The sequence below is a fragment of the Melozone crissalis genome, unplaced genomic scaffold (genome assembly GCF_028551555.1).
Source record: "Melozone crissalis strain CALT ecotype California unplaced genomic scaffold, PUWL_Pcris_2 ptg000005l_1, whole genome shotgun sequence".
Classification (NCBI taxonomy): Eukaryota; Metazoa; Chordata; class Aves; order Passeriformes; family Passerellidae; genus Melozone; species Melozone crissalis.
In genome coordinates, this window is record NW_026535783.1 from 31,019,903 (window position 1) to 31,033,595 (window position 13,693).

General features: G+C 34.0%; 1 protein-coding gene across 1 annotated transcript in view; it reads left to right on the top strand.

Moving 5' to 3' along the window:
• The window catches only part of ADAMTS19 (ADAM metallopeptidase with thrombospondin type 1 motif 19), a 131,213-nt gene that overhangs the window by 62,436 nt on the left and 55,084 nt on the right, over nucleotides 1-13,693 (top strand). Inside the window, exon 8 of the mRNA XM_054285548.1 lies at nucleotides 4,499-4,604. Coding sequence (XP_054141523.1) covers nucleotides 4,499-4,604 — 106 coding nt within the window. The remainder of the gene's footprint in view (nucleotides 1-4,498; nucleotides 4,605-13,693) is intronic.

Consider the following 13,693-nt stretch of genomic DNA (forward strand, 5'->3'; position numbering starts at 1 on the left):
AAAAATAATTTGTTAGATTAGTAATCAAGTGCAGTTAAATAATGATTTTTATGCTTAAAAGCCCATTGATTTTCCAGTTCATTTAAAATATATTTTAAATATTTTACTGTGACATATTTTTTTGTGAATCAAAAGCCAGATGTACTTGGACTTTAAATTATGCTTCTGTTGTAGTGGCTTGTGAGTTTTGTGCACCACTGATAATTCAAATGAAGATCATGCTGTTGGAAGTTCTGAATAAATGCATGGCTAATACCATGACAAAAAAATCTTTAATATCTTGTGAAACCAAGGAAGTTCAGAGGAAAAGAAATGTAAGTGGGATGAGTAAGTAATTTGGGTGGTTCGAGTTCCAGAATATTAACTATTTTTACAGTGCTCACTGTAAAAGGAAAAGAACCATTTTCTAGCCTTTTAGAATGCAGTAATGCAGTCATACCTACATGGTTTGTGGTCACTGTAAGGAAGACAGTGTTTGTAAGCTTGATTGCTTGTCTCTTGCTGTGATTCTGTTTGGGGTTTGTTTACTATGGAGTTTTTGTTCCTGGGGGCAATGCTGACAATTGCCTTTTTAACATAGGTAGGGGATTTATGTTACAGGCAGCTGGCCCTGAATGAATAGGTAAAGCTAACAGACTTGTTCAGATACTTTAGCTGGTGAGGTGTTAAGTGTAACATCCCTGTCAGATGAATTAGCACTTTTCAACAGAAGTGGTGTAGATGTGCACCTAATTTCAAAGAATAAGTATGTTGGTGATTTGATGAATATGTTCATTAACAAACAAGAAAATTTGTCATAGTTTGTAGAATGAAATACCGGCGTCTAAGGGTAGCACTAATAACAGGAGTAATAAACTACTGCTATGACTTGGGGAAAAGTTCCACTTTTTTGAAGCAGCATTTATTTCATTTGGATATTTACGTGTTTGATAAGAAAATGTAGTCCCTATGTGCTTCTTCTTAGGCACAAAGCTACAGCTTTACTCTTCTAATTGATGTGACATGTATTTTCTTCTGAATTAACTTGAGGAAAAGTTATCCACAGAGAGAAGTAATTAGAATATATTACATTTGATTCATGTATTCAATCAAGTTTTTTTTTTTTGTTTCAAGCCATAGCTTTTTATAGATAAATAATCAGATCCTTCCTTATATTGTCAGTGAGATAAAGTTAAAGATTTCTAGCTTTTCAGATACTAAGTGTTTTAATTTGAAACAGTGTGTTGAGGCTAATGGGTTTCACTAGGAATATCTTAATCATAACAAGGGAGCAATTGTTCATTGACCTTTTATTCTTTTGGTTTTTGTTTTTTTTTTTTTAAGTGTGGATTTAACCTTGGAGCAGTTCCAGCTGTGTTAATAAACTTCAGGAAGCTTCACTCAACATAAATATATTATAAAAAATTTGGTCTCTTACCTAATACATAGACAACTAAGCAAGAGCAGCTGCTTACTGAAGTCAGTTTCTTTTTCACTACATGTGAAATTCATAATCAAAAACAAGACATGAAACTAGTTCACAGCTGGTAGTTGGCTGATATACACTCAGCAGTTGCTATTGAATCTGGCTTGCACATAGGAGGTTGAATTTAGTTAATAGGGGAGAAGTCATAAAGCATTAATTGCTTTTGATGCTTTCAGACATTTCTAGAATCAGCAATCTAATTTAATCTCAGTGAAATTTAAATCTTATGTTTTGTCTGCCAAACTTATAAAATTCAAACATAATCAATTTTCTTCAAAGAATTCCAAGTATGAAAACATTTTTGGTCGTATGTGAGGATATATATGAGCATTACTTGAGTATTATTATGAATATTATATGATCAATATATGAGTATTATTGAAAATTCTTAATAATGCTGACTGCTTCTTTTGCAGAATAGGTATGAAATGGAAACATTTGTAATTCTTTGCGAGTAAATGGAGGGGGCAGTCAGAATAGTGGACAGCAACTGGTAGTACTCATGTTGTTGTATGGAAAACCTGCCAGTTTAGAGGTTTAGAGGGAAAACCTGCCATTTTAGAGGGACACAAGTATAAATTGCTGCATGACATTGATACTTAATGGTTTGGTTTTGATTTTTTTGGTGTGGTTTTTTGTTTGTTTGTTTTTTCATTTTAGAGGTTAGAAGAAGGTTAGGGGATTCCTTTTCCCTTGAGAAAGCTAGAGATTATCCTACAGTTTTCTGTTAGTACTGAGCATCATCAGGAAGAGGGAGGTTTGGGAATTCTCTTTCTGTAGATCCCAGCAATTAAGTTTTATCCAACTGAGAATAGCCATCAACACTGTCATGACTGAGCTCCAGATGGCAACTAAACACCACAGAGCTGCTTGCTCTTTCCCCACACAGTGAAATGGGAAGAGAGAATTGCAAGGGTAAGAGTGAAAAAAGCAATGGGTTCAGATAAAAATAGTTTCCTAATTGAAGTAAAAATAACAGTAAGAATGATAGCAATAATGAGAAGGAAAATAACAGAGATAAGTAAATGCCAAGCAAGATGATGCAGCTGAAAACAACCGCTTACCACCAACCAACCGAAGGCTGGATAGTCCCTGAGCCTCAGCCCCTTGGCAGCCTCCGGCCTCCTCTTTTTGCTGAGCACAGCCCTACAGGGTGTGGGATATCCTGCTCAGCTGGGGCCATCTGTGCTGCCTGTGCCCCCTGCCACCCCCTGCCAGTGTCTGCCCAAGTGGTGCGAGGAGGAGGAGGAGGAGAGGCCTTCAATCTGGGTAACCACTGCTCAGCAACAAGTAGCACCTCCCTGTGTTACCCTCACTTTTCTAACACAAACCCAAAACATAGGTCCTTACCAGCTACTGTGTAATTACCTCTATCACAGCCAAAACGAGCAAGAAAAGTATTTCTAAATGTTTTGCCTTATAATAAAGGATCACTCCCAGTACTTCAAAATGCAGTACTGGGTTTTGTCTATGGCAAGAGTGATTTTTCTATTTTATTGGACCAGTTTTTAAGTTCACTGATGATGGCTAAAATCAGGACCCTGATTGCTTCTTCTGGTACTGTTACCAGCTGTACTACTTCAAGCTCCAGCATTAAAAGTCTTTCTGTCTTTTTCAGTTTGGTGATCAAATTGTAAAAGAGGATGCATATATTTGTGGAACTACAAGGCACAAAATTTTAGAAATATTCTTGGTTATAGTTGAGGCATTACAACAAAACATTTTTGAAATAAAACATTGCATTTCAGAGCATTTCTTCTCTGTTTTTTATTGAAGTTAGTATGAGTGATATCTATGTTTAGATATCAATGAGGTCTCATTTGAAAGACTAAATTTGTTTTTCCTGATGAGATTTTGCTTTTTCTTTCGTATCCCAGATGGCTATTCCCTATTTTGGAAACAAATAGTAAAAGTCTAAATACTCTGCCTTATTCAAATTTTATTTGTCATTGTTTTGTTCAGTCCTGGACACCATTTTTTGTCAAAAGTTCTGTGTCCAAAAGCTTTCAGCCAGTTCTTTTGAGGGCAATACTCAAGAGTTGGCAGAATAGTGATGGGCTTACTACTACTTGTGGGCGAAGTGTTGTGCTCACAGACTGACAGATATTTGGACTGTAAGAAGAAAGGCTTATCTTATTAAATTGGAATGATAATTATGACTGAATTTCAAATACTGTCAACCATTTCAAACTTGACCTTTACATGCAAATAATCCAGCAAACATGCTGAACTGGAGGGCACCATTCCATTGAAAGGAAGTTCCTGGGAAGAAGGCCAAACGCTTGAAACAGTGTTTTGATTGCTTACTCCAGATTTTCAAACAAGGAACGACGACAATCATCCCCACTAAATGTGTTTGTGGTCTGAAAAATTTACCATTACCCAAATTAAGTTTCATGTTCCTCAAGCTTTTACAGTTACAGACGCTCTACTTTTAAGAAGCTGAGCTTGAACTCAAACCCCCACCATTAAGGCTTCGTTGCGTTTTTTGAAAACTAAGGTATTATGTAGTAAAGGCATTATAGCTTCTACACTAAATATGTTTGACAGGCTGCAGTCTCCTATGAACTCTTCTGGCACATCTGACTCTTCTAAATGTTTTTAAAACCACTAACATGCTGAACGCTTTATGAATAATTAGTAGTGATAAATGTAGAGGGACAACTCTGTGCACTTGATTCTTCTGTCAGAGGAAATACCTGTTCAAACTTGTGTCCTATTGCTGTAGACATTTATTTTCCTTTACAGCCGTATTGACATTCATACGCATGTTCTATCACAATTCATTAAGGTACCGAGTAATGCTTTTAAAGGATGCATTTTCTGTACATTGCAGTCCGTGTAATCATTACTGTGAGGTAATTTTACCACTGGTTGCAAATTGAGTAAGTAAACCGTTGTCAGGTACCTGTTTATATACTTGGATGGTTCTGACCACAACAAGGTTTCAGTCTTGTTTGGGTCTAATTAAGCTGTAATTTATAAAATTAGTAATAACACAAAATATTTGACTGTGGTGGTTGTGTTTCCTAGGTATAGCATACCTGAGTGGAATGTGCAGTGAAAAACGAAAATGTATTATTGCAGAGGACAATGGTCTGAATCTGGCTTTTACAATTGCCCATGAAATGGGTCACAAGTAAGTATGTGAATGTTAAAGCCTTTTATTCACTTGCATGTAATACTACTGCGATTTGTCTAATTTGATTGTGTACTTCAGTTTTTCCTTTCTTTCTCTAAGGAGGGGATTTAAATGAAAAATTCAGAAAATAGTGTTTCTGTTAATAATAATATTAATAATATGTATCAATATATGGTATGTAGCTTAACAAATTGTTTATGACTTGAAGTAATACAAAAATCTTTATAGCTACAAAATAAATAAATTAACTGGAAAGACTGCTATTGTCTGGGGAAAATCAGGTGCCCCAAGATGTTTGTTCTGTGCTGACTGTGGTATTGTGTAACAGGTCCAACTCTAACAATTGCTGCCAGCAAGCATTTTAATGAGATCATAAGTTGGAAGAGCCCTTATTTAATTTGGCTTTCTCAGGATAGATCCTGTTATAGTGTAGAACAGTCATTGGTCATTGCAACATTAATGTTTTTCGTCTTAGAAGAAGAAAAGGATGGCAAAATGAAGGTGAAGTTAGCTGTCCTTCACAGCTGGGCTGGATGCTTTTACTCATTCAGTGTCAAATATTTTAGCCCAAAGTGAAAAATTAATATTTTGCAATAATAAAATCTGTTAATAAGATTTCAACTTCATTCTTGCCTTCATTACTTGAAAAAAAAAAGGAAATAAAAAATGTCTTAATTTAAACTGAAATAAAAAGGGAGTATGTATTACTCTATCATTTTTTTATGCAGTGTCTGTGCCAGGTATTTGTGTATTTGTATTATAATGTCAGTTTCAGAGTGACGACAGAGAGGGATGTTTTGCTAGGTGTGTAGTTAGGTATCTTAGGACAAATACTTTGAATTGAAAGTGACTTGGTTTAAATTTGGTCAAGCTTCCTGAGAATGGAGATCCTAACATCTAATGTTGAAAAATGAAGTTAATTATAAGAAGACACTGGAAATTAAAATATTTGTATTGATTTTTTTTCTGGATACAAAATAAGCAAATACAGAGCAATTATTTAAAGATTGACAGAAGTATGAGTTGCTGCATGAAATTGACATTTTATGTTTCTTTCTTTTCTTTTTTTTTTGTATTTTCATAACTGCAGAAAAAAATCTCCTGGTTAATGTAAGCCAGCCTGCTTGCATGATAGTTGTGATAAGGAAAGACCTAAAAAGAAATATGTATTCATGTTTTGTAGCTAAACATCATTCTATTTCTATTTTTTGCTGTAGTGTTTGCTGGCATTGGAAGAGGGAATGGGTAGAAGAAGATTTATTTTCTGTAAACTTATTCTGATGGCAGTAAACTAAAAATAAGGGGAATTAAACAATCACTGATTATGATCTGCAGATAAGTTCACTGGTAGAGTAAATTAGATAATTGTTTACTGCAAGTATGATAATAACAGATACACTGCTTTATGACCAACACAATAAAAGTGTTTTTAGAGAATAAAAGCCTCTGCTGAAAAATTACTGTATTTGAAAAAAGAGACATCTCAATCAACAAAAAGTACAACATCATATGCTCACTGAAAAATGGTGATAGGTAATGTTCTTGCAAAGTTACGGGTGGTGTGTTGGTTGTGCAATAGCAAATTTCCGAATGTGGGATATGGATCTTAAGAAGTTTATATGCTTACATACTGGTAAGGTTTTTGTCTTGCAGAAGACAATCAAACCTATCTTTGACTTCCTAACGCCTCCTAACAGCAGTCCGTACATAAAACAAGGTAGACAGAAAAGCTCACTCTTGCTGCTAGCAGTTCTTCCAAGACTGCAGCACAGGTCAGACTCTATAACCTACCTTACATTTTTTTGTGAACTTGGAATATCTTCATGGATTTGCATTGCAGTTGGACTGTGAAAAAGAAGGAATTTACACAGTCTTCCTACAGGAACATAAAACTTATATTGCTGATATATAAATCCCAGGGAAATAAAAGTGTTACAAGGCTACATATGAAATTTTAGAGCTTTCAAATCCTTTCATACTAATTCAAATGAATGTGGAAAAACAAATCATGATGGTATCCCAGCCATCATATTCTCACTGGTAATGATTGTAATTGCATTTGGGTGTTGTTGGAGATATCCTGACAATTCTCTGTGGGTGATGTAATAAAGATACTTTTAGAAAGTGGAAATAAAGAATAAATAAAATCTTGTGTTAATCTAAAGGACAAGATGTTGATTGAACCAGACATTTCTTCAAGAAGTCCAAACTAATGAAGGTTTATAACAGACCACATAGTGTATAGAAAAGAAAAAAAAAAAAAGAAAAGAAAAAAAAAGAGCACCCCCCAGTGCCAAAGATGAAGAGGTGTAGAGGAGAGATTCCTGCTTCATGATGGATTCAGAGTCCTTAGCTGTCACAATCTGAAACACAGCAGTCTTGCACCGAGGAGTGTAGGGTGACATTTTAGAGAGATTTGGTTTTTTCTGCATGGGTGTCTCTGCCAGCCAGGCCCTTGCAATTGCAACGAAGATGCTAGAAGTAGTTGAAGCTTTGTGAAGAGACAATATAAAAATGTTTGAAGACAAACATTTGAATGTAGATCCTATTGGAAAGGACTTGAGCAGCTTCAAATATATCTAGAGTATCTCTTACAGAGATTTGTCTTGCTTGTTCTTAACTGCCTCAGAAGCAGAGATTAAATGCTCACCATACAGACTAGTCATAAATGGCTCCTACAATACATCATCTTTTCTAGAAAATTTTCACTAACTTTTTCTGAGTCTTGAGGTCATTTAACTACTACCTTGGCTTTTTTGTATGTAATATCTTTAGCCATTCTAGTCGCTCTTGTGAAGACTCTAGTTCAGCAGCGTAGAACCAAAAGCTTTCTCAAAGACTTTGCTTCTTGAAGGATAAAGGAGAAACAATTTTTTTCCGTTTTGTACAACAGATATTCTTGCTCATAAATTATTGTACAAATAGATTCAAAACTTAAGCAATATAGATGCTGTTGATTTTCATTTCCTGAGAGCATATACAGACAAAGACATTACCAGTTGTCATTGTATTGACAAATATAAAGTTCTAATGCGTTCCTTTCATTGAAGAAATTTTTCCTGATATCCAAACTGAACGTCCCCTGGCACAGCTTGAGGCCATGTCCTTGTCCTGTAGCCAGTTGTATGGAAGAAGACGCCCTTATATTAAATACATTCTGATACATGGATGTTTATTAAGCGTTGTGGTGTTGGTTTACTTTTGTTTTTCCAATTGGAAGAGAAATATTCTCAATGAAATACAATAGCAGGCTAAACCTTCCTTTGCAATGTGAAATGTCTTTGTTCTAGCCTTGTGTATCTGGATGTAGAGATTTTAATGACATTGAGAAATTATGTAAGTCAACAGTTGATTTTTGAATTGTGTGTAATTGGTCATTAAAAACTGTATCACATTAATGGACTTGGTTTTATTAAACATATTCTAATTTTTAAAATAAATTTACTAAGCAATTAGGTAATTACATAATGAGGTCACATTACAAAGTAAAAACTAATAACAGTTAATTAAAAGACATTGTGTGGAGGACAGAGATAAGAGTGACAATTGCTGGTGTTGAGGTTAACAAGCTACATGTGATTTTACTTGAATGATGGCCCTCTAAGGGCTAGGATTCCTTTTGAAGGATGGAGAAATACAGAACGGATGTAAATTTCTGCATCTCAAAATATGTTAATTTACAATTATTAAGTGCTCTAAGTGTAGTTTAGAAGTTGTTTTAGCCACTTAAAAGAGAAACTGGTGTAATTCTTCAGAATTAATTTTATACCTCTGCATTCTTTTTCTGACAAGCATTTTTGGAATATGAGAGGTAACTGTTACTAAAATTCAGGATATTCTGCCACATATTTTTTAGTGATGAACAGGGAGTCTGTGGAATTTCTGAATCACCTATTTAGTAGTTAATAAGCAGAAAGCATATATTCTTTGTGAATGTATTAAAAAGTTGTATGAAATCCTCACTCAGTTTATCAAGGGTCCCACAGTGTCGGTGGAGAATGTGCTGATAAGCTGTCCCCAAATAATCTTGCTTCTGTCTCTCTCCCATACAACACCATGGGCTATTAGGGTATTGGATAGGGAAAATTCATGTCATTGTGGCTTTATTCCAACTGCAAAGTCTTTAATTTCCCTCTAGTTGTTTCTTTCTTAATTTTTTCTGTTCTTTTTGGCTAATGGTCTAAAGCTGGGTTTTCCAGACCAAGAAGGAAATATCCAAGAGATAAGGATATTAATTTATCTGTGGGTACTATCAGAGATGTTGAACTTTGACTGTTTTGGCTGGTTTTCATCACCACTGAGTTTTCTGTTCAAATCAAAGTCAACTGAAGTGTAGAGACAGGAGCCTAATTTGAGTAAAATAGTTTGAAAAGTACAGCTACTGTTTGGAAAATTGAGCTTTGTAGTGATTTTTAAAATACATGCACAACAGCTATAGGCAATCATCTTTCCCATACACATATTTGTGTCATTACAGATTTACACAGAAATTGTTATAATTCCCTTCTTTTTGTGCATAGCTGCATACAATGTGGACATGCCTGGAGAAGAGGAGGCTCTGGGGGAAGCCCATGGCACCTTTCAGACCTAAAGGAGACCTGCAGTAGAGCCTGGAGAGCTTTTACAAAGGCACATGGTATCAGGACAAGGGGGAATGGCTTTAAACTGAATGAGAGTAGGTTTGGATTCGATATTAGGATTTTTTGCTGTGAGGGTGGTGAGGCACTGAACAGGTTGTCCATAGTGGTTGTGCACTCCCCATGTTGAGTTGATCAAGACCAGACAGGGTGGAATTTTGACCACAACCTGGTCTAGTGGAAGTTGCCCTGTCTGTGGCAGTGGGTTTGGAACTAGATGATCTTAAATGTCCCTTCCAACCCAAACCATTATATGATTATATGGTTCTCTTATTTTTATATTATTTTTGTATTTTTTACTGTCTGTGAAATTTTCTATCCTTCTTGTTTAAAAATTGGAAACTTTATAGGAGTATTTATCTATAAAGCATAGTACTTGTTTAATAAGAAACTGCTTTTTAAAATTACTCTTAAAAAGAAAGGTAATGTGCTTTCCTTTTTCCTTGAAACTTATTTAGTTGATAAAAATTAGCAGGAGACTTTAGCTTTGTATTGCATTTCAGCATTACATATTCTCTATTTCAAACATGATTTGTACAAAACCACCCTAGTAGTTTCATCACTTTTTTTCCCTGATAGGTCAGGAAAAGTATTCATAAGATAACTATTCTAAACTCTTGCAGTTAAACTAACACTGCACTGAATGGTCTTGAAAGGATTTTCTTTTCTTTTTTTAAAACTACTTTAATGAAGTTAGAAGTATATATATATTAGATGTTCAACTATGCAAGTCCTTGAGATTACCTTACATTCATTTTCATGCTTTAGTGGGTAAGTTCTTTAAAAATTGATAGTCTCTTTTTTGCCTGCATCCACATCAAAGTCGACATCTTTGTTCCACAGTCATATACTTTTGCTGACTTAAATCAGCTTAGGATCTTACTGGGCACATGGGTGTATATTTCCAAACTTCAGTGGCCTGAAAATTGTACAACAAAACACATTTAAGATTACAGATGACAGAAAATAATGAAGTCTGTTAACATACTTCACATTTATGTTTACTTGTACTCAAAATGTTTCTGGTATTAAAAACCATGAAAAAAATTAGTTTTGTTGGTCCAGTTCTAATCACGTTCATGCATCACATCGCTGCAATACCAGGCAGAAATAATCCAACCTTTTGCTAGTGGCAAGACAGTTGAAGAAACAGCTCAGGAAGAAATGAAGCACAGAGACAGGGAAGAAGCACTGCATCAGCATTTTAGTAACATGAAAAGATATGATTTTTTTACATGAAGTTAAGATTATTCAATTCTCTCTCTAGAAGGTGTTAAGGGTTGTGTTTCTGCCAGGCTATACTGTTCCTGGATGGATTTATCTTAAATTTTCCTTAGGATAACATTTGTAAAAAAAACAATTAGTAACTGAAAAACATCCTACAGGATGCAAAAGCTTAATTGATAATCTGATACATTTAGAATACATGTGAAAAAACTGGCAAAAGATCATAACAATGTCAATGTTTTTGTTAATACAAAACCTGTTTTTTTATAGCTGTTCACTGATTTTGTGATAGCTCAGCAATGTGGCAGGGGTGTCATATTTACCAGAAGCCAATATTTCTTCGGTATTATATCATTTCTGTAAAAAAGCCTTCAGGAAGAGCAATGTATATTTTAATGTTATGATGCTAAATATACCTGTCACAGAAAACCTTTAAATTATTTGTATACTTCAGTCAAAGGACTGTGGCTCAGTAGTTTGTCTGGATCCAGCAGCAGGAAGCATGGTGGTGGAAGTACTGGAGTTAGACAAGAAAGCTGTTCTGCAAAAGCTGCCAAGTCAGCTAGACAGCAGCATCCAGCATATGTTAAAATCCCTATACTAATGTGCATGTTTTACTTTTACCCAGTTGTTTTAAGACTGAAAATGCAATCTGAATTTCCAGCATTGTGGAGAATGAGCAATGATTTACAAAAGGGAAATAACAGTTGCATAGAGTTATTGATTTTTACTTTTTCTGATCATATAATTTTTAACAAGAAGATGGAGATTTCCTTGTTTGGTAGATTTTCCTTTGAATATAAATTCTTTTCAAAAGAAATCATGTTTTACCTTTTACCATCATAATTTTTCTGTAGTTGGTCAACCGCCTTTCACTTTTAGCTAAATAATTAATTTACCGGTTGAAAGATTTCTTACTCCATTTATTCAATCATCTGAGAAATCATCTCATTTGTTTTAAAGGACATATAAAAATCATACAGCACTTAATACTTCACTAACTAGGACATAAAAATAACCAACAAGCCAACATAAAAGAGCTTATAAAATCCTTCTACTAGTCTGGCCTTTTTTATATATATTTCTCTATAAAGATAGCAGTGTGATAAATAATTTTGTTGAAAAAGTGCAATAAAAGTACTAAGAAGGTAGTGTAGCTGCTGTCTTTCTGTCTGTGATAATCACATAAGGGGTATTATATTCACTTATCAAATACATCCTCATGATACTGCAGAATTGGAGATCAGACAAACTGGTATGTAAATCATTGTGCTATAAAACTGCATATAAGCTGTTAAGCCTTGTAAATTTGGGGTCCATAGTTTAAAACGTTTCCATCATTCTACTGTACTATTGCACAAAATGATAAAATAACAAAAGCAATGGAAATAATAAGGAAGATAATACTTCATTATTAATAATACTTTTTAAAGTTATTTTTATTTTTAAGGTACAGAATTTATTATATTAGTGATTTATTTCACAAAATATAAAATTATCTAGGATAATGGTTGCAGAGAATTTACAAATACTGTATAGTAATCACTTATACCAATATGAATTTTAAACAAATCAAATGGAATGTGATCCCATCATACATCACAGGTATAAACTGGCAACTGCATTCAGAGATTTATTTTCTCCTTCACAAGGGGAAAGTTTTCTAGTAATTTTCAGTCTTTCCTGAGCTCATACTAGTAGTATTATACTTGATCTGCAGTTTGCACTCATTGTTCTTTTGTTCTATATATCACTTGGAATAAATAGGTCCTTTATTTGGGAATCTATTTATCATATTGAACATTCTGTTTATTGTACTGAACACCGCTGGTTCCTTGATCCAGCACTTGCTCTTGCACTTTTCTTAATCTACCTCTTATTCCTAATCTGTCTCACTGTTAATGACTATGAAAATCTGAGCTTTAGTTGTTCCCTTTAATTTTTTTTTAATTTCTCAGTTTTTGTTTACAGATAAGCTTAAAGTAATTCTCCACATCTATCTGAACTAACCCAATTAATTGCTCATATAATAATTTTTTGATACTATTTAATCTTTGTCCCTTCTCTGCCTGTTTCTGGTTTAACAACATCATTCTTGTTCAGGTGCGCTGTTTGCATTTTAAGTGTGATAGAGTGGTGACAACAATCATCTACCATTTGCAAAACACAAACAAAATAATGAATAAATAATAAAAAGCTTTTATCTGGAAGCATGTGGGGTCACTGAGCAAATGCATATTGTCATGAAAGTAGCACATGTCAAAGAATTTTGATGTCCTATGGTAAGAAGTAATTTAAAATAGTGCAGACCTAATTATTTCAAGGTGTGTGCATAACCTTATGTAGCATATTTAAATATAGAATAATGTCTGAGGATCCTCTTTTGAGGCTTAAAAGAGCTTTGATTTTGTAATACTCCACTGTGATTAGGTGAAGTAAAATAGTACTAATTGGTGCTTGTTCAGTATGTTGACACTGGAATACATTTTGAATGCAAGAATATAAGCTGTTCTCTAAAGTGACAGGAGAGATGCTATTGCCTTTTTTATTCCAGCTGTACACGTATAATTGCAGCTGTAGTTAATTGTAAAAGAATTGCCTTTTTACTGAAATATTGAGCTAATATTATTAATTCTAAATACACAGAATTTAGTGATGTTGTTTCTTTGTATTATTTCTACTTGCATATTAAAGATTTAGCAAAAATGATTCCACTTTTATACATGGTATCAAATAAAAACTCCTTTAAAAAAGTTTTAGAGGGTTTTTAGATAAAACCTTTTTTTTCAGTTGACTTGAATTATCTGTTAGTGGAGTTTATTGGACTAAATCTGTTTGTCAAAATATTTTAAAACTGAGATTATTAAAATATAGTTAATTTGCGTAGTGTGAATTTAAATATTGCTAATATTTTATTTAGGGAAGGCATTTTATCGAATACTTCCCACTTGCATATTTTATCTGCTCTATGTAGCCTTTAACCAGAATCGGTAAAACATTTTTATGCAACACAGAAAAAATACCATTTCTTTTCTTAAAAATATAATTTGTTTCTGTATATAGACATGTAGTACTACTTATTAAAGTACTACACTGTCTTCTTTGTTAATTGTGGTTTTTTGAGGCTGTTACAGAGTTATTTTATAATCCCACATTCCTTTGTCTTCCTCCCACGTGCACATAGTGTTGCTTTACTCCTGTATGAGGTTGGATGACCACAGC